Below are 21,630 nucleotides of genomic sequence, written 5' to 3'. Positions count from 1 at the left end.
CTGAGTGTTAATCTCACTTTTTATATCGTTAATCAGAAAGTTAATCTAACTCTATGTAGTTAATCTGAGTGTTAATCTCACTCTATAGTTAATCTGAGAGTTAATCTAACTCGTTAGAATTCATCTGAGATTGTTAATCTCACTTTATAGAGTTAATCTGAGTGTTAATCTAACTCTGTAGAGATAATCTGAGTGTTAATCTCACTTTATAGATTGAATCTGAATGTCAGTGTAACTTTATGGAGTTAATCTAAGTGTCAATCTCACTTTATATCGTTAATCAGAGAGTTTATCTAACTCAATATAGTTAATCTAAGTGTTAATCTCACTCTATAGTTAATCTGACAGTTAATGTAAATCTTTCGAATTGATCTGAGATTGTTAATCTCACTTTATAGAGTTAATCCGAAAATTAATCTCATTTCATAGCATCAGTCTGAGTGTTAATCTAACTGTATAGAGATAATCCGAGAGTTAATCTCACTTAACACTTGCCACACTTCAGCTGTTAATCCAACACTGCGGATGGTCACTCTAATTTATGGTTTACTTTAATTTACGCCCTCCTGTGGTTTCGACACGCACTCACCCCAACCCACCTACCCACACTCTCACACTCACACACACACACACCCACACCCACACAAACACACACTCCACCCCTCAACATGCACATGACAGTTGGAAGAGCGTCTCGTGCTCACTTGTACCCACGGCAGCGGCGCGCGATGGAGCGCGAGAGGGACTCAGCCTTATTAACTCAGCAGAACTAACAGGTAGTTTTTGGGAGTTTTGTGTAGTTTCGTTTTTGTTTTTCCTCTCCGCGCGCCCCCGGAAGTGTGCCGATGGAGCCTCGCGCGAACTTCTCTCTTCTCCACAAAGCCTGTGCTGTGCTCGTGGCTCTGTGCACGCTCCACATCTCCGTCACGCTGCTCTTCTACCTGAGGGACACGGGCAACGAGAACGAGCACGCGCGCCCCTGGCCCGGCAATGGCACGCTCAGGAGCATCAGCAACGGGACGAGCACGAGCACGATGACGAGCACAGCAGTCCCTACGACTAAAGCGCTGGAGAAGTGCCCGGAAACTTCCCCCCTCTTAGGTAAGACTGGGGGTCCCTGCACTTCATTAAAGCGGTAGTTCGGCCAAATCTTAACTTTAGAGTTTTAACACACATGGTCGGTCAGCTGAGACATGTTTGGTGTCCCTGCTGACAAAAATCACCACTAAAAGTTTCTGTTGGTTCCTGGTGGGGTCCAGCGGTCACTAATGGTATTTAGTGCTTTCCTGATGGATTGATATCACAGTGTAAAGGGACTGATTCCAGATGATGGTTTCCTAATGGGATTCCCCACCAAATAGCACCCATATGTCAAACAGAAGGCCCACCGGCCAGATCAGGCCGCAACACAATCTTATCCGGCCTGCGAAATTATTTTAGCTTTATATTGATATTACCCTGTTAATGTCCTGTACTACAACCCCCAGCATGCACTGCAACGTAGTGCGCACTAGTGGTTGAGATTTTTTTAGCATGGTCCTTTTAGTGGTTGAGTTCTACACTCCTGAATTAGCACGATGCCTAAATGGTCTCTAATAGAGTTGATGATGTGGTTGATGCTGTGTCACACGCTAGGGCTGAGCGATTAGTCACATTTTACAACCCCATTTCCAAAAAAGTTGGGATGCTGTGCAGAATGTAAAAAAAAAGAAGGAAATGATGTGCAAATCATGTAAACCATATTTTTTAAAGGAACATACTACAAAGACAACTTATCAGACGTTGAAGCTGAGAAATTTTATTGTTTTCTGAAAAATATTTGCCCATTTTGAATTTGATGCCAAAAACACATTCCAAAAAAGTTGGGACGGGGGCCTGTTTACCACTGTGTTTCATCACCTCTCCCTTTAACAACACTCTGTAAGTGTTTGTGAACTGAGGAGACACTGCTGTAGTTTTGAAAGTGAAATGTTTCCCATTCTTGTTTGATATAGGATTTCAGCTGCTCATCAGTTCAGGGTCTCCTTTATCATATTTTTAATTTCATAATGCGCCAAATGTTTCCAGTGGTGACAGGTCTGGACTGCAGGCAGGCCAGTTTAGCACCTGGATTTCTTTAATACAGAGCACTGCTGTTGTAATATGTGCAGAATGCGGTTTGGCATTGTCTCGCTGAAATGATCAAAGCCTTTTTTTGCCTGAAAAAGACGTTGTCTGGCTTTTGAACTGTGCACTGATAACAATCTGAGTGGTCTTTAGCCCGGAGGGCAGAGTGTCCATGGTTTCCAAAAAGAATTTCAAATGTTGATTCGTTGGACCACAGGACACTTTTCCACTTCACTTCAGTCCATTTTAAATGAGCTCGGGCCCAGAGAAGGTGGCAGCATTTCTGGATCCAGTTTATGTGTGATTTCTTTTTTACATAGTAGAGTTTTAACTGGCATTTGTGGATGCAGTAATGAACTGTTTTCACAGACAGTGGTTTTCAGAAGTGTTTCTGAGCCCATGCAGTGATTTCCTCTACGGAATCATGTCTGTTTTTAATGCAGTGCTGCCTGAGGCCCCAAAGATCACTACCAGCAAGTACTGGTTTTCGGCCTTGTTTCTCCAGATTCTCTGAATGTTTTAATGTTATTATGTATCGTAGATGACGAAAATCAAAAGTTCTTTGCTGTTTTATGTTGAGAAATGTTATTCTTGCATTGTTGCACAGTCTTTCACAGAGATGAACCCTCCCCATCTTTACTTCTGAGAGACTCAGGCTCTCTGAGTTGCTCTTTTATACCCAGTCATGTTACTGACCTGTTGTCAATTAACCACCAGGTGTTTTTTTTAGCATTACACAACTTTACCAGCCTTTTGTTGTCCCCGTCCCAATTTTTTCAGAACATGTTGTTGGCATCAAATCCAGAATGGGCAAATATTTTTTAAAAAACAATAAAATTTCTCAGTTTCAACATTTGATTTATTATCTTTGTTCTATTTTCAGTGAAAAATAGGGTTTAAATGATTCGCACATCATTGCATTTTGTTTTTATTTTCATTTTGCACTGCGTCTTCCAACGATCTTGAAAACAAGATAATCATGATAAAATGTTTATTGTGCCGGATTCCGTCTCACAGTGATGCACTTGTTTTGTCTTGGGTTATAAATCCACCACATACCTTTCCTTTACAGCAGTGCACCCCCTGCCCCCCCACCCCATTTACTCTCAGATAGGCCATGGCATGTTTAGCTCAGCTCGAGCCAAGATGAAGGAAAGAGATTCTGAGTCAAAAAAGGAGTCTGAGTCTGAAAAGGAACAACAACAAATACTGTGTGAGCTTTGTTGCACGGTGGTGTCTGCACCACAGGGCAATACGACCGTCTGTTTAATCATCCGAAATTCACTCTGTCAGAACGTTTGTGTTTTTTCCTTCAATTAATGCAGGATGTTTTCAAAATCAACTTTGAACAGTCAAAAACTGTGATTATGATATTCGCCATAATCGAGCAGCCCTATCACAAACTTATATCTACGTCAGGGGTGTCAAACTCAACCAGTAAAAGGGCCATATTAAAAAAATCTGTGGGCCAGAGATCATCTGTGTTTAGTGAACCTTGAAATATTGAATAATAAAATAAATGAACAAACAGGCTACAATACACAGCATTATGCACATTACAATAGGCTACATTACATTGCTCTTACATTGCTTTTAGCTCTTGTGAGCTCCTGTGCCTTTATTTTCATTTATTTCCACTGTTTTCTCCAACATGTTCTCCCCGTGTCTGCGTGGGTTTCCTCCGGGTACTCCGGTTTCCTCCCACAGTCCAAAGACATGCAGTCAGGCCAATTGGACATGCTGAATTGCCCCTAGGTGTGAATGTGTGTGTGACTGTATATGTATGTCTGTCTGTCTGCCCTGTGATGGACTGGCGACCTGTCCAGGGTGTATCCTGCCTTTCGCCCAATGACAGCTGGGATAGGCTCCAGCACCCCACCGCGACCCAGAAGGATAAGCGGTTTAGATGATGGATGGATGGATGTTTTCTCCAAATTACTACATCATTAAGTCGTTCAGATGTAAACAGAGTCATTCATTCTTTACAGTGGTGGTGATGGGAACCAGGGGTCACCATGACTACAACACAAGTATAGCCACTTTATTTACTATCCACAACCACCAGTCAAGCGACACGTGTCTTGAAACAAGTTTTATGAGAAGTTTAGGTTTTCGTTCTAACCATAGTGCTGAGACAGCACTGGCTCGTGTTGTCAGTGACCTCAGGCTCAGCGCTGATACACAAAATCCTTCTATTCTGGTATTATTGGATCTTAATGCAGCTTTTGATACTGTTGATCAAAAGATTCTAATCCACCATCTTCGAATACCCTGTTGGCCTCCCAGTTTTAGAATGATTTAAATCATATTTAGTTAATGGACAGTTCATGGTTTCACTGGAAAATCATTCATCAAAAAACTGTAACATTTCTTGTGAAGTCCCACAGGGTTCAGTTTTAGGGCCTTGGCTTTTCTCTTTGTACATTATCTCTAGGTGATGTCTTTAGGAAACATAATAGCTACGCTAATGATGCACAGTTATACATTTTGATTCTGGTAATCAAGACTCTGAAGACAGGCTGACCAGCATTGTGTCAGATATTTATCAGTGGGTGTTGCAAAATTTAACAGCTTATTATGCTTCTAAACTGTGGAGCTCAATTCACCCTTGTATTAGACAGCCAAGCTGTCTTACCTTGTGCTTCCACTCACTGACCACTTTATTAGAAACACCTACCTTGTGCTTCCACTAACCGGCCACTTTGTCAAAAACACCTACCTTGTGCTTCCACTTGTTGGCCACTTTATCAGAAACACCTACCTTGTGCTTCCACTTACTGGCCACTTTATCAGAAACACCTACCTTGTGCTTCCACTAACTGGTCACTTTGTTAAAAACACCTACCTTGTGCTTCCACTTACTGGCCACTTTATTAGAAACACCTACCTTGTGCTTCCACTAACTGGCCACTTTATTAGAAACACCTACCTTGTGCTTCCACTAACTGGCCACTTTATCAGAAACACCTACGTTGTGCTTCCACTAACTGACCACTTTATTAGAAACACCTACCTGCAGATATGCTAGCTCCATGCTTATTGGTGGTGTATATGCTTCCATGACTTTTCAGCTACTTTAGCCTTATAGCTCCAGTGCTAAAACTATAGAAGCAAATTTCAGACACCAAACAGGTTCCTTTGGCTAAGAGGATAGCTGTGTACATTCAATTTTATCATCAAGCTATCACTTTAAGTGTTATACATTTCACACAGTGAGGTGGTTAATCTCGACATGTGTGGTGTACAACAGCTTAACTTCAAAATGAAGTTCAAAAGCGGTTGACTCATGCTGCATCATGAGTTAGTCTTATCAGTACAGGAGCAATAACATTGAAATCATCATAGTCATTGTCTGGCAGACATGCTCTTTCATTATAGTTTCAACATCTTCAACACTTCATGCTTGAAAAGGAAGTAGTTATGTCCTTCAATACAATCAGATTTACATTACATAACTAGATCAAAATGCACCCATAGAGAGAAAAATATCCACAGTGGGGAAGAAGAAAATGAACGCCATGTGACCTTTTGACCTTCCACAAAATACATAGTTTGTGTTCAATGAGTAAAGCATTCAAGGAAAGGTGTCCCACAGGGTTCCGTTTTAGGGAACTGCTTTTGTCTTTATGCGTTATCTCTATCTCCATTCAACCTAACGAGAAACTGTAGAACAGACTCAGTTTATAACACAATCTCACATTTAGAGTCAGTTATTCATTCAACCTAATAAGAAACTGTAGAACAGACTGAGTTTATATCACAATACCTACATTTAGAGTCGGTTATTCATTCAGCCTAATGAGAAACTGTAGAACAGACTGAGTTTATATCACAATACCTACATTTAGAGTCAGTTATTCATTCAACCTAATGAGAAACTGTAGAACAGACTGAGTTTATATCACAATACCTACATTTAGAGTCGGTTATTCATTCAGCCTAATGAGAAACTGTAGAACAGACTGAGTTTATATCACAATACCTACATTTAGTCAGTTACTCCTTCGGCCTGAGGAGAACGACAACAGGAATTTAGAGGTTTATTGTGATGACTTATTCAGTCGTACTATTTGCCACTAAGAACATGCTGTTCGTCTAAGTGCTATGATTGTTCTCTTTCCTGTCCTTTCGGTACGCGGGTCTCGGTGGAGGTAACTGGCGTTACACTCTGGTGTTGTGGGTGTGAGAGAGAACGCACTGTAAGTCCTAACCGTGTGAGAGAGAACGCACTGTAAGTCCTAACCGTCACTGTGGCCTCTCTGAGTGTAAACAAGGCTGACTGTAGCAAAGAATTCTGGGTAGATTATCTGCTAGCACACGGAAACCCATGACCAAGAAAAGAGACAGACAGATAGAGAGAGGAAGTGTGCACTGCTGCAGTTCCAATATAACCCCACAAATGCACATTCACTCTCAATTTCATACACAGAGAAAACATTTCCTGTCTCACACACACACACACACACACACACACACACACACACACTCACACACACACACTCACACACACACATACACACACTCACACACACACACTCACACTCACACACACACACACACACACTCACACACACACACTCACACTCACACACACACACACACACACACACACTCACACTCACACACACACACACACACACACACACTCACACACACACACTCACACACACACATACACACACTCACACACACACACTCACACACACACACACACACACTCACACACACACACTCACACTCACACACACACACACACACACACACACACACTCACACTCACACACACACACTCACACACACACATACACACACTCACACACACACACTCACACTCACACACACACACACACACACTCACACACACACACTCACACACACACTCACACACACACACACACTCACACACACACACTCACACACACACATACACACACTCACACACTCACACTCACACACACACACACACACACTCACACACACACACTCACACACACACACACACACACACACACACTCACACTCACACACACACACACTCACACACACACACACACACACACTGACACACACACACACACACTGACACACACACACAGGCACACACATGCAGACACATGCACTTATGCTGCAATCTTCTGGAATTAAGTAGTCACACTGGCCACTTTATTAGAAACACCTCATTTTTACTTCCACTAACTGGCCACTTTATTAGAAACACCTTCCTTGTACTTCCACTCAATGGACACTTTATTAGAAACACCTGCCTTATACTTCCACTCACTGGCCACTTTATTAGAAACACCTTCCTTGTGCTTCCACTCACTGGCCACTTTATTAGAAACACCTGCCTTATACTTCCACTCACTGGCCACTTTATTAGAAACAGCTACCTTTAAGGTATAAAACACTTAGAGTTCTGTTTACCCGAACCAACAGCCCAACAGGCCCAGCAGAATATCAGCTTTCTGGCAAATTTTTTTACGCGCGTCGGCCATCCCATCCACAGTGCAGTATGGGCTCCAGTTCCGCCATTCATCCGGGCTGTAAGGGCTATAATTCAGACTTTCTATGAACTTCCAAGGAAGCATGTGATGACGTAAATGAAACAGTAGGAATAATAGATTAGATTAGATTCAACTTTATTGTCGTTGTGCAGAGAACAGGTACAGAGCCAATAAAATGCAGTTAGCATTTAACCAGAAGTGCAAAGTACAGTACTATTTACATATAAAGTAACTGTGATAGGTGATGCTGTGGTTATAATATGTATAATTAAGGACAGTGGAGTGATAAAAAAATATAGATGTTGCAAGTATAAATATTATATATGTGGAGAGAATGTAGGTCGTATGTACTGCGAGACCAGCATGTGTAACATCATAAGTTTAAATTGATAAGTTTAGATACCAATATAATAATAATATTTTTGATAAACAAATGAAGAATGTCTTCCAAAGTAAGTAACACACAATGCAGGTTTCAGATTTATCAGTACCAGTCAGGCCTTGTTAGGTTTCAAAGTTGCTGGTATGGGTCAGTTTCAGGATTCATATTTAGCAGTACCAGTCGGGCCTGTTTGGATTCAGGATTCAGATTTAGCAGTACCAGTCGGGCCTGTTTGGGTTCCCGATTCAAATTTAGCAGTACCAATTGGGACTGTTCCAGTTTAGGATTCAAGTTTAGTAGTACCAGTCGGGCCAGTTCGGGTTCAGGATTCATATTTAGCAGTTCCAGTCGGGCCTGTTTGGGTTTAAGATTCATATTTAGCAGTATCAGTTGAACCTGGTTGGGTTCAGAATTAAAACTTAGCAGTACCAGCTGAGGCTGCCTGGGTTCCGGATTCATATTTAGCACTACCAGTCGGGCCTGTTTGGGTTCAGGATTCATATTTAGCAGTACCAGTTGAACCTGGTTTTGTTCCGGATTGAAATTTAGCAGTACCAGTAGTGCCTGGTTATGTCAGGGCTCAAAGTCACATTTCAGGTTCAGGTTTCAAATTTAGCAGCAGCAGCCGGGCCTTGTTGGGTTTGGTCTCAAATCCTTGGGTACGGGTCAGGTTCAGGATTCAAACTTAGCAATTCCATTCGGACTTGGTCGGGTTCAGTTTTACTTTTAGAAGTACCGGTCTGGCCTGGTCAGGTTCAGGTTTGGTGTTCAAGTTTAGCAGTCGGGCCTGGTCGGGTCTGGTTTCTAGGCGCAGGCATGGTTTGGGTTCGAACTTCATGCCCTTGCAGATGTCTACCAGAACCATATCACTACCAAGTTGGTGCCACAGCTGTACCCAAATACTGTCTGGTCTACAGTGGTCCTGTGATTAAGAGTGAATGGGATAGAGGGGTCTGATAAACTGTGCAGCAGCAGATAGACTAAAGCCTGTAAGTATGCACTTGTATAGTGAACCTGATTGTTTTTTGTATGTTTTTAAAGTGCATTTACATGTTCTGTGTTGACTGTCGTCTTACCAAATCTAATATTAATTGGTCTAATCCCCCTCTCTGCAGTGGGTCCTATAAATGTGGACTTTTCCCAACCGGTCAATTTGAGTGAGATGAGGCAGGACCCGAGGGTGTCTGAGGGTGGACGGTACAAGCCGCGGGAATGTGTGTCACTTCAGAAGGTGGCACTCATCATACCGTTCAGACACAGAGATGAGCACCTGAAGTACTGGCTTTATTACCTTCACCCAGTATTGCAGAGACAACAGCTGGATTATGGAGTCTATGTCATCGAGCAGGTAAGATAACATACACAAGCATTGTAACCTCTTTTACTGCCATGCTTCATTTGCCTTTTATTCTGAGTAAATATGATGATCAACCCAGCGAAAATGGTCCAGAATTACTTGGAAAAAGATATTGTTACAGTATCACACATTACATTTAAAATGACTCTGTAATTGATTGATTAAGAGACACTTATTAGTCCCACAATGGGAAAATTTCACCTCCGCAATCTAACCCATCTGTGCAGTGAAACACCACATACACACTAGTGTAGACACACACTACGGGGCAGTGAGCACACTTGCCCAGAGTGGTAGGCAGCCCTATCCACAGTGCCCAGGGAGCAGTGGGGGTTAGGTGCCTTGCTCAAGGGCACCTCAGTCACAAACTGTCGGCTCAGAGGATCAAACCGGCGACCTTCCGGTTGCAAGGTTGGTTCCCTAACCTCCAGCCCACGACTGCTGATATTTACAGCACTCATACTATAATGTTTGTATTTTTACAAGACTGCACATTCACATCAGTATATTATTGTATTCAAAAATATCCTATATACTGAATAGTAAATATATGTAAACACATATCAGAATAAGGAAAAGTTTAGGAAAAGTTAATATTTAAACCCTTGATGTATACAAACTCAGTACCAAAACAATTTGGGACAGTAGTGAAAATGTAAATAAAGCATTGATTTGCAGGTACTTCAACCCGTATTCAGCTAAAAACTGTACAAAGACAAGATATTTGATGTTTTAACAAACTTTGTAGTTTTTGTATATACTTATTCTGTCTTTGATGCCTGCAACATGTTCCATCACTTTTCTTTTTAACAATGTTCAGTAATCATCTGAGAACTGAGGAAACCAGTTGTTCTAGCACCTTCACTCCCTGTGAAGCCATGCTTTTGCAAAACTTGCAGAATGTGGCTTGGCGTTATCTTCCTGAAATAATCAGGGATGTCCCTGAAAAAGACGGTGTCTAGAAGGCAGCATATGCTGCTCCCAAATGTATATGTATCTCTCAGTATTGGTGCTTTCACAGATATGCAGGATACACCCCTTAAACCATGGCAGACTATGGCTATTGAACTTTACGCTGCTAACAATCTGGATGTTCCTTTTCCTGTTTGGCCTTGCGAACACAACATCTATTATTTCCATAAACAGTCTGAAAGTTTGATTCATCAGACCACAATATACGTTTCCGCTGAGCATCAGTCCATCTCAGATAAGCGTCAGCCCAGAGAAGATGGTGGCGTTTCTGGGTTTTGTTGATATATGGTTTCTGGACATGCTTGCAAACGGTGCTATGCAACCTCTTTTAGTTACGCCCAGCTTTACTCTTATAAAGCACCAGTACAATGCAAACACTTGTAAGCTACTTCAGAATGAGAATCAGGCTCACACTGGACATTCTGTGTAGTGGATTGCTGTAAATTGTGAGGACAAAGCCTCTAGACTCCAGTATTTTAGCCAGTAAGGAATGTATCTCTTGTAACTTCCTCTAATTATCTTTTGTAACTTCCTCCTTAATCGACTCTGACAGTGTCACTAGGGATAGTCAGGGATCTCTTGGTCCACTCACATTAAAAGTTAATGCTTTTTCTAGTAACTTGGATGTCACTTTTGATTCTTAATTAAATGTGTTTTTTCCATTTAAGGAATAACAACAACTTTTCAGGACGCAAATATAATTATTCATGCATTTGTGTCATCTCGCTTGAACCATTGTAATGCCTTATTTACTTGCCTTAGTCAAGACTCTGGCTGGTCTACTCCATTTGAGGGTAAAACTGTACATTTGTTTTTTCACCAAAGTATCGCTTTAAAAGGCAGCCCTCTTTGATTCTTTAATAATGTCTGAGAGTGTCTCTCTGAGGAGGTTAAGTCGCCCGTTAGAGTGAGTGAGGGGAGTAATTTGTTTACAGACCCAGCACATGTCTTTCCCTCACTATCCCTCTCTTACTCCTTCATTCTCTATCTGCCTCTGCAACTCCCACTTTCTTGCTCTCCTGTTTTAACCCTTACATGTCAAAAGTTGGGCACAAGCAACTTCTCATCACTTTCACTTAAAATGGACTGGTGAAGTGGAAAAGTGTCCTGTGGTCCAACAAATCAAGAATTATGGAATTATGGATGCTGTGTCCCCCGGGCTAAAGACCACTCAGCTTGTTATCAGTGCACAGTTTCAAAAGCCAGCATTCATGATGGTATAGGGGGCATTAGTGCACATGGCATGGGTGACTTGCACATCTGTGAAGGCACCATTAATGCTGAACGATATATACATGTTTTGGCAACATAAGCTGCCATCCAGACGACGTCTTTTTCAGGGAAGGCCTTGATTATTTCAGCAGGACAATGCCAAACCACATTCTGCATGTATTACAACAGCATGGCTCTGTATTAAAAGTGTCTGGGTGCTAAACTGGCCTTCCTGCAATCCAGACCTGTCACCACTTGAAACATTTGGCGCATTATAAAATGAAAAATAAAACAAAGGAGACCCCGAACTGTTGAGCAGCTGAAATCCTATAAACAAGAATGGGAAAACATTTCCATTTCAAAACTACAGCAGTGTCTCCTCAGTTCCCAAACACTTACAGAGTGTTGTTAAAAGACGAGGTGATGAAACACAGTGGTAAACAGGCCCCCGTCCCAACTTTTTTGGAACGTGTTGTTGGCATCTAATTCAAAATGGGCAAATATTTTTCAGAAAACAATAAAATTTCTCAGTTTCAACATTTAATATGTTGTCTTTGTACTACATATCAATGAAATATAGAGTTTAAATGATTTGCATATCACTGAATTTTCTTTTTTTTACATTCTGCACAGCGTCCCAACTTTTTTGGAAATGGGGTTGTATTATTACATTATGATGCCTGGAGACAGATTTGAAAAGAGTAATCATGCACATTCAACTAATCCAGAACAATCCGCCCACCAAAAATATTAATGTAGTCAGATCACAGATGAAGGAATAGAGGATGGCAGATCTAATAAAGTGACACTAAATAGACCGTGTAAGGATCATACAATGATTTTCAGCGAATCCATTTGAATAAAATGGACGGTACATACTATATTTGAGTTTATGTGCAATGGACAGGTATCATTTTTCCCTTTGTTGAAGAATTAGCACAGAAAATTGTCCAGCAAACCAGAATCCTAATAAAACATTTCCTCTTCTACTCGAAAACTCAAACGCGGTGTTCTTCACAGTTTCTTCAGTGAGGTACGAGGCAGAAATGATTCATATAAAATCCCAGCATTCTGTTGTTATCACTGGCAGTGCTAGCATACATGGAAACCCTAAGGAGCTTGTAAGAATCTTAGGAAGTCTTATGAAGTGCCTGCTCACTGTTTCAGACTGAGTAGCACACTCTCTTATCACCTAGCCTATGACTTTTAACCTTGGACCACAGTTGCCTGGTCAACACGGCGCCTGTTTTGCGTCAAATTAGCATTAGAATGTAGATGGCCGAGGAGTGTGTGTAGCTTACCCAAGCAAAAACAACCTAACCCAGGAATGTTTTAAATTAAGAGACCGTTCACTGGTTGAATAATGAATGGAAAGCTCATAACACTCAACATGGCGTATATTTACAGAGAAAGTCCCATCCTTCAATAAAATGAGCCAGCCAGTGCTGCGAATAGAGGAGGGTCAACGATATTGTGGTGCTAGCAGGGAAAGCCCCCTCACTGTGGAGATCTGCGCAAGCCCAGTAGCCAGAACACCCCAAAAAAATCATGTTTTTATGTGTTATTCATGGAAACATATCGGTATCAAAATTAAAATGACCAAGTAATATGTAAAATGGTAATGTATGTATTTGTATGTCTGCATTTCAAATTCGAATCATATATGCAACGTTGGGCTAAAACTGAAAATTTGAATTCTGCAATTTTAATTTGCCATTTGGTTTTCTAGTATTGACGTTTCATTTCCGCAAAGATTTAGATGTTTTGTGAACAGCGTTGTTTAAATAAATAAAAAATTCCAGAGCTGCATATTTAGGCTTGATGTGATTATGCAAGAGCGTTATGTATTTATTTTTGTTTGTGTAAATAAACCACTTTAAAAGCAACAAGAGGAACTAGAGAGGGAAAGTTTGTAAACAAAGTCGCTGATTGTTTTCAATGTAATTTGGTTTCTATAGCAGTTCCAGGTGGTTGCTATGGTTTTGCTATGAGGTTTCTATTATATTCCAGCCTGTGGTCAGGGCGTAGCTTGACGGTTGTTAGGTTGTTGCTAAGGTGTTGCTAGAGTGTTGCTATGGTATCCCAGGTGGTTGCTAAAAACAGCATATACTCTGAAAAGAGCATTGTCCTGTTGCCCCGCCCTGTTTGAGTCAGTGCCTGAGCCCCTGGCCGTGTGTGAAGGACACAGGTGTCTGAGGGGGGACTCTCTCATTCAAGTGTGCACAGAAGGAAAATGAGCATGCAAAGGCCGGTCTGGCTTTGGACACGGCTGTGACTTTTGACCTTCGTGTGAGGGTTAAGGAGTGGAAAAGGACCCTGAGAAGGGCAGAAAATCAGATTCTGGCTGTTGGTCATTTGAGTCCACATTCCATTCAAGTTTAAATATATATATAAAATGTGTTTATTTATTTATTTATTTTTAGAAATATGGCCATTTTGTGTGCCCCTGACAACAGTCTTTAAAGTTCCAGTTGAAATATTACTTAATAAAAAAAGCAACATTTAAACTTTGCTATGATTTTACTTTATATATTATTTTTGACCAGTATTTGTTGGTAATATTAACTCTAAAGAAGAAAAAGGCAGTGATTTTGTTTCACATGCTCAGCAGTGTTAGTCCTTCTTTTTATGCTCTCTGTTAATGAAGCAACTGAAATTCTCACTTCATCTCAATGTTACTGATTGAAAGCTGAATAAACATAAAATGTTTTATATGCTGAAATTTAAATTATTCCACATTTATGCTGCCTACATTATATATATCAACATTATATGTAAACAATTCTTTTATCCTACAACCCCATTTCCAAACAAAGTCGGGACGCCGTGCACAATGTAAATAAAAATAGGATGCAATGATCTGCAAATCATGCAAACCACATTTTTAAAGGAAAATACTTAAAAGACAACATATCAAATGTTGAAACTGAGAAATTTTATTGTTTTTTGAAAAATATATGCCCATTTTGAATTTGGTGCCAACAACACGTTTCAAAAAAGTCGAGACGGGATCATGTTTACCACTGTGTTTCATCACCTTCTTGCTTAACATAGGATTTCAGCTGCTCGACAGTTCGGGGTCTCCTTTGTCGTATTTTTCATTTCATAATGCACCAAATGTTATCAGTGGTGACAGGTCTGGACTGCAGGCAGGCCAGTTTAGCACCTGGACTCTTAATGCTGCTGTAATACAGGCAGAATGTGGTTTGGCATTGTTTTGCCACTACATACAACTGGAAATATATAAAAACAAATACAAACAAATACATTTAAAAATATATATTTCACAAATATATTTTTAAAATTCAAAAATATATTTGATAAATACATTTACAAATACATTTTGACTATGTTTTATTTCCATACTTCCCAGCAGGGTTGCAAAGATGGCCACTGGGTGAACAGACTTTCCTATAGGGACTTTGGTGTAGCTAACACTGTCTAAATCTGCTAACTGACAACAACTAATGATAGCTAACTCTGCTAACTAAAAACCCCTAACACTAGCTAACTCTGCTAATTAGAAACCCCTAACACTAGCTAACTCTGCTAACTAAAAACCCCTAACACTAGCTAACTCTGCTAACTAAAAACCCCTAACACTAGCTAACTCTGCTAACTAGAACCCCCTAACACTAGCTAACTCTGCTAACTAGAACCCCCTAACACTAGCTAACTCTGCTAACTAAAAACCCCCAACACTAGCTAACTCTGCTAACTAGAAACCCCTAACACTAGCTAACTCTGCTAACTAGAAACCCCTAACACTAGCTAACTCTGCTAACTAAAACCCCTAACACTAGCTAACTCTGCTAACTAGAAACCCCTAACACTAGCTAACTCTGCTAACTAAAAGCCCCTAACACTAGCTAACTCTGCTAACTAGAAACCCCTAACACTAGCTAACTCTGCTAACTAGAAACCCCTAACACTAGCTAACTCTGCTAACTAGAAACCCCTAACACTAGCTAACTCTGCTAACTAGAAACCCCTAACACTAGCTAACTCTGCTAACTAGAACCCTCTAACACTAGCTAACTCTGCTAACTAAAAGCCCCTAACACTAGCTAACTCTGCTAACTAGAAACCCCTAACACTAGCTAACTCTGCTAACTAGAAACCCCTAACACTAGCTAACTCTGCTAACTAGAACCCTCTAACACTAGCTAACTCTACTAACTAAAAGCCCCTAACACTAGCTAACTCTGCTAACTAAAAGCCCCTAACACTAGCTAACTCTGCTAATTAGAAACTCCTAACTCTAGCTAACTCTGCTAACTGCTGTGCTGTTTGTGCTGGTGTGAGTGAACAGCTAAACAACTTCTCCATCTAGAGGAGTAAAAAGTCCCACAGTGCACCCGAACTGGTTATATTTTTGCTGCAAATGCCAGACTGAGGAACAGAACAGGATCATTTTACTGAAAACACAATCAAATTAAAAAGTTAAACAGTCAGATTTTGAGCAGTCTGGCTGAGTCTGGCCTTCGTGGTTTGGGCTCAGTGAAAGAGCAGATTTAGTGGTGTTTAGCAGCTTTTCTATTCAAATCTGTGTGCAGCCATGCTAGAAAGCTTCAGCCCTCATGCTAATTTGCATGTGGCATCATAGTTATCGCTGCGGTTCCACGTGTAAAGCTGCCATTGTCTGTATAGACAGTGTTACGGTCACTGCAGTGCAAACGAAGCATGAGAACAAGTGTCAGCATAGGAGGAAATCAGTCTCACTTCCTCTGGCCTCACACAGTAGTGAACCTTATCTGGCCTGCTGTCCCGTCAGCTGGACCGAACTCCAGCTGCTTCTCAGGTCTTTGAATGAAAGAGGTCCAGGTGGCAATGTGGACTGTTTCCTTCCATCATCAAACTGACGCATACATTTTCAGGAAAAACACAGTTTGTGCTGCCTTTTTACGTTCCAGGCTCCAATCATTCCAACCACTGTATCACTTTAGGACTGGTTTTCACCTGCTGTCTGTTACGGCAGTGTTTCTCATCTGTTTTTTTTTTTTTAAACATGCAGATCTTCATGTTTTCATATGCTTATGGACTAATATCTCCAATTCTAGTATACAGTAGTGTTTATTTGCTTTGTTTACTGACTAATATCTCCTATTTTAGTGCATAGGAGCATTTATAGAGGTTGTTTGGACTAATATCTCCTGTTCTAATGTATAGGAGCATTTATAGAGGTTGTTTGGACTAATATCTCCTGTTCTAGTGTATAGGAGCATTTATAGAGATTGTTTGGACTAATATATCCTGTACACTAGAACAAGGGAGTTTATTGAGGGTGTTTGGACTAACATTTCCTGTTCTAGTGTACAGGAGAGTTTATTGAGGTGGTTTTGGCCTAATATCCCCTGTTCTAGTGTACCAGAGAGTGTATTGAAGTCGTTTGGACTAATATCTCCTGTTCTAGTGTACAGGAGAGTGTATTGAAAGTCATTGGACTAATATCCCCTGTTCTAGTGTACAGGAGAGTTTATTGAAGTTGTTTGGACTAATATCTCATGTTCTACTGTACAGCGGAGTATATTGAAGTTGTTTGGACTAATATCCCCTGTTCTAGTGTACAGGAGAGTTTATTGAGGTCGTTTGGACTAATATTTCCTGTTCTAGTTTATAGTAGCATTTATTTACTTTGTTTACAGACTAATATCTCCTCTTTTAGTGCATAGGAGCATTTATAGAGGTTGTTTGGACTAATATCTCATACTTCATACCTCCTGTCCATATCTTATAGAATAATATCTCCTTTTGCAGTGTACAAGAGTGTTACTTATAGTTGTTTATGAACTACTATCTCCTCTTTTAGTGCATAAGAGGGCTTGTTGAGGCAGATTGCCAGCTGAAACCCGCTGAAACCATTAGCATGCAAAACCAGTAGCTTTGCTGGTTCGTTAAACCACTTAAAACCGTTAGTAAGCACTAGGACTCTACTGGCAGTGGAACTGGACTAGACCGGTTTGATTACGGACTAATAATTTAATTCCAGTAGAGTCGCTCATCAAGTCAAGTCAGTCTTTATTGTCATCTCAGCTATGTGCACAGTGAAACGATACAACATTCCTCCAGGACCAACACAGGAACACAAGTGCGAGACAATACAATAAACACGGTACAGACAATACAGTACAATAAATAAATATGAAACAGTTACAATAAATACAGAAACAGAGCACAGGCAGTGCACAGTACTGAGAGTATGTGGAGCTGTGCAAAGGAGGATGTAACATGCTATGACATATTGGCAGCTTAGCAGATAGCAGTCACTGAGGTAGCAACCAGAGCCGCAATATACAGTATACAGTATACAGTACACAGTACACAGTGTGCAGTATTTGGTTGATACAGTAATTCTAGCAGCCAAAAATGCAAATATTCAGATCTACAGTCATATCAAGTGAAGTGTTTCAGTGAAATGCAGTAACTATATTTAGATACAATGTTCCAGATATAATTTGGAACCGCAAGAAGTGGGGAGTGAGTTAGTCCCATTATTATATATGTGTGTGTGGGGGTCCGAGTGGGTGTCCTTCAGTTCAGTCCGTGGGAGTAGAGGAATCTGATGGCTTGTTTAAAGAAACTGTTGACACTTAATGACCAAAATGCTAATTAATGCTAGTTAGTAATTATGGCTCAGAGTAAGAGTCCTTTTGTTTGTATGTAAAATTAGCACCATGTCAGATATTCATCTGCTCTGTCTGTGTACGTAGGACGGTGAGGACACGTTTAACCGTGCTAAGCTGCTGAACGTGGGCTACGCAGAGGCTCTGAAGGAGTACAACTACGACTGCTTTGTCTTCAGCGATGTTGACCTCATCCCTCTAGATGACCGAAATACCTACCGCTGTTTCGACCAACCACGTCACCTCGCAGTGTCCATGGACAAGTTCGGCTTCAGGTAAGTGGGAGATCCTTAAGTCTACCCGGAACACTTCTAGGAATTTTACCAAGTCTCGTCCTGGCAAATTGCTGGACACCCACCCTTTGCAGAAAGGGATGAGGTGAAAGGTGCTAACACTCTAACCTTATCAACTCACTGAGATGACCCTTTGTCTCATAACCTGAAGGTGATAACAGTCATCCCGCTTATCTCTACCCCCTACACCTCATTTCATATTCTCCTTCTACATCCCCCCTCCTTACCCCTCCTCAAACTCCTTTCTGTCCTCCCTCCTCCCCCACAGTTTTCAGTGTATGTAAGGTCTTGTTACACTGGACTAGACTAGATTGGTGACCAGACCAGACTGGTGACATACTGATGACCAAGCTGTGCCCGTGCATGATTGTCTGCATGCACATGAATAAGACTAGACTCCTGATCCTGCTGATTGACTGGTGATCGACCACGCTGTGCCCGTACTCTGTATGTGGAAATAAACTCCAGTCAACACCGAAGCTCCAGTCTCCTGACTCTTCCTGCTGAATTTCAAACACTTCCCACCAGCATTTGGACTCACAATCACATCCACACATAACGCTTTTAAAAAAATCAACTAACTATAACTCTGTGAAAGGGTCTATAGAGAGAAAGCCCCTCCCACTACCGCACCTTGCCCAGCCAAACACACACACACACACAAACAAAACCATCAAACAGTTCAAAGCATCAAACCTAACCACTCTATTCAGCCCAGAGAATCACACTGAGCAAAACATGAAAGTCCAAACCTGAACTGACATTGATAAGATTCATATACACAAATCCTGAACAGGTGAGCCCACCTGTTCCACACAGCCATCACTTTAAGACACTTTTAATTTAGTTTCTATAGGGAGATTCTCTCGAAAGAGGCCCCGAGTATTCTGTTGTAAGGATGAAGCAACCTGAACCAAAAAAATACGCTTATATACCTTGACGTATGTGTAATCGATTGCATTACATGCGATGCTGGAAGTGATCTCCGTTTTGTACCAGACACTTTTTGACGTGGCGCTCCATGTTCCTGAACGTATCGGGGGGAATAGCAACAATTTCACGTTCCTTCTAATCCTCCACAGTGCGAGACTTGTTCCACTGGACTTTTCCTTTGAGCGAACCCCAAAGGAAGAAGTCTGGTGGTGTCAGATCCGGTGACCGTGGTGGCCAAAGCCCCTTTGAAATTACCCTGTTGCCAAAGAAGAACAGAATTTCTGCCAAGCTCCTTGCATACTGTATATTGTGCACTACCATCCTGATGAGAAGTCAAGTGACTGAGTGAAGGGTATGGGGGTATGCACCCGAAAGTTGCAAATGGAGGTTAAACATCGCAACGGCTGTCCGGCGCCTACCTCATCGCTCCGACGCAGGGGCATCCCGGCTTGTTCGAAGCTCCATATACTGAGGTACACATTGCACGTTGTTTTGTTCAGATTGCTTCGTCCTAGAGAGAGTTATAACAGAATATTCGGGGCCTCTTTTGAGTGAATCTCCCTGTAGTTTCCACCATATTTACGTTTTACAGTTTCATACAGTAGCATAGCAGTAGATGGTGCGTAATCAGAGCTTCTGGGAGGGAATTGTTGTGGATTATTTATTATTATGGTTGACTGTTTTTGATGGGGACCTTTTGAAGCAGAGTTTCATGCACTGTGGGGTTTGTCTTTCTATTTACATGCATACTGGAGTGCAAAGTAGTCATGAGTTTTGTATCACAATGAGTTTCTATTCTGTTTTGTTTGTTTTGATCGCAGGTTGCCTTACAACCAGTATTTTGGAGGCGTGTCAGCGATGAGTAAAGAACAATACCTGAAAATCAACGGCTTCCCCAATGACTACTGGGGCTGGGGCGGAGAGGACGACGACATCTACAACAGGTCAGAAAAGCAGTACGACGAAGGAATAGTTTGATGAATATGTACAGAAATTTGCCCCCTTAAGCCAAAAGTAGTCAATCATTTAAGGCGTATTTAGTGTCTTACGTTTGCTTTCCCTTGTGGGAATTCTAGGAGAACACCAGTTGGAAAGTCCTATTGGTTCCAGTAGGGAACGGTTGACTTAGCAGTTCAGCTAATGCCAGCTGAAACCCGCTGAAACCATTAGCATGCAAAACCAGTAGCTTTGCTGGTTCTTTAAACCACTTAAAACCGTTAGTAAGCACTAGGACTCTACTGGCAGTGGAACTGGACTAGACCGGTTTGATTACGGACTAATAATTTAATTCCAGTAGAGTCGCTCATCAAGTCAAGACAAGTCAAGTCAGTCTTTATTGTCATCTCAGCTATGTGCACAGTGAAACGATACAACATTCCTCCAGGACCAACACAGGAACACAAGTGCGAGACAATACAATAAACACGGTGCAGACAATACAGTACAATAAATAAATATGAAACAGTTACAATAAATACAGAAACAGAGCACAGGCAGTGCACAGTACTGAGAGTATGTGCAGCTGTGCAAAGGAGGATGTAACATGCTATGACATATTGGCAGCTTAGCAGATAGCAGTCACTGAGGTAGCAACCAGAGCCGCAATATACAGTACACAGTGTGCAGTATTTGGTTGAAACAGTAATTCTAGCAGCCAAAAATGCAAATATTCAGATCTACAGTCATATCAAGTGAAGTGTTTCAGTGAAATGCAGTAACTATATTTAGATGTTTAGTGTTCCAGACATAATTTGGAACTGCAAGAAGTGGGGAGTGAGTTAGTCCCATTGTTACGTATGTTCGTGTGGGGGTCCGTGTGGGTGTCCTTCAGTTCAGTCCGTGGGAGTTGAGGAATCTGACGGCTTGTTTAAAGAAACTGTTGCCCATTCTGGCCATTCTGTGAGGGCCCAAATGCTGCGGTACCTTCTTCCAGATGGCAGAGGAGAGGGGTGTGTGGGGTCAGTCATAACACTAGTGGCTTTTCGGATGCAGTGTGTGGTGTAAATGTCCGTGATGGAGGGGAGAGAGACCCCGGCGATCTTTTCAGCTGTCCTCACTATTCGCTGGAGGGTCTTGCGGTTGGAGGTGGTGTAATTCCCAAACAAGGCAGTAATGCAGCTGGGTCATTCTACAGAAACATCCATTTTTATGTCCCTAATGTTTACAGATATTACACTTGAAAAACATGTTAGGGTTACAATTTATTTATATTTTAAAATGAAACAATAAATTATTTTAACAGTTACAC

General features: G+C 41.3%; 1 protein-coding gene across 1 annotated transcript in view; it reads left to right on the top strand.

Annotated features, from left to right (window-relative positions):
* The first annotated feature begins 691 nt into the window (after positions 1-691).
* b4galt1 (UDP-Gal:betaGlcNAc beta 1,4- galactosyltransferase, polypeptide 1) overlaps positions 692-21,630 on the top strand; it is a 34,326-nt gene continuing 13,387 nt past the window's right edge. The window contains exons 1-4 of the mRNA XM_036583608.1: positions 692-1,101; positions 9,108-9,340; positions 18,244-18,431; positions 20,204-20,326. Coding sequence (XP_036439501.1) covers positions 846-1,101; positions 9,108-9,340; positions 18,244-18,431; positions 20,204-20,326 — 800 coding nt within the window. The 5' untranslated portion in view covers positions 692-845. The remainder of the gene's footprint in view (positions 1,102-9,107; positions 9,341-18,243; positions 18,432-20,203; positions 20,327-21,630) is intronic.

Source organism: Colossoma macropomum, unplaced genomic scaffold (assembly GCF_904425465.1).
Source record: "Colossoma macropomum unplaced genomic scaffold, Colossoma_macropomum, whole genome shotgun sequence".
NCBI lineage: Eukaryota > Metazoa > Chordata > Actinopteri > Characiformes > Serrasalmidae > Colossoma > Colossoma macropomum.
The sequence above is the reverse complement of the archived record's forward strand: the minus strand, read 5'-3'. Positions and strand labels throughout refer to the sequence as shown.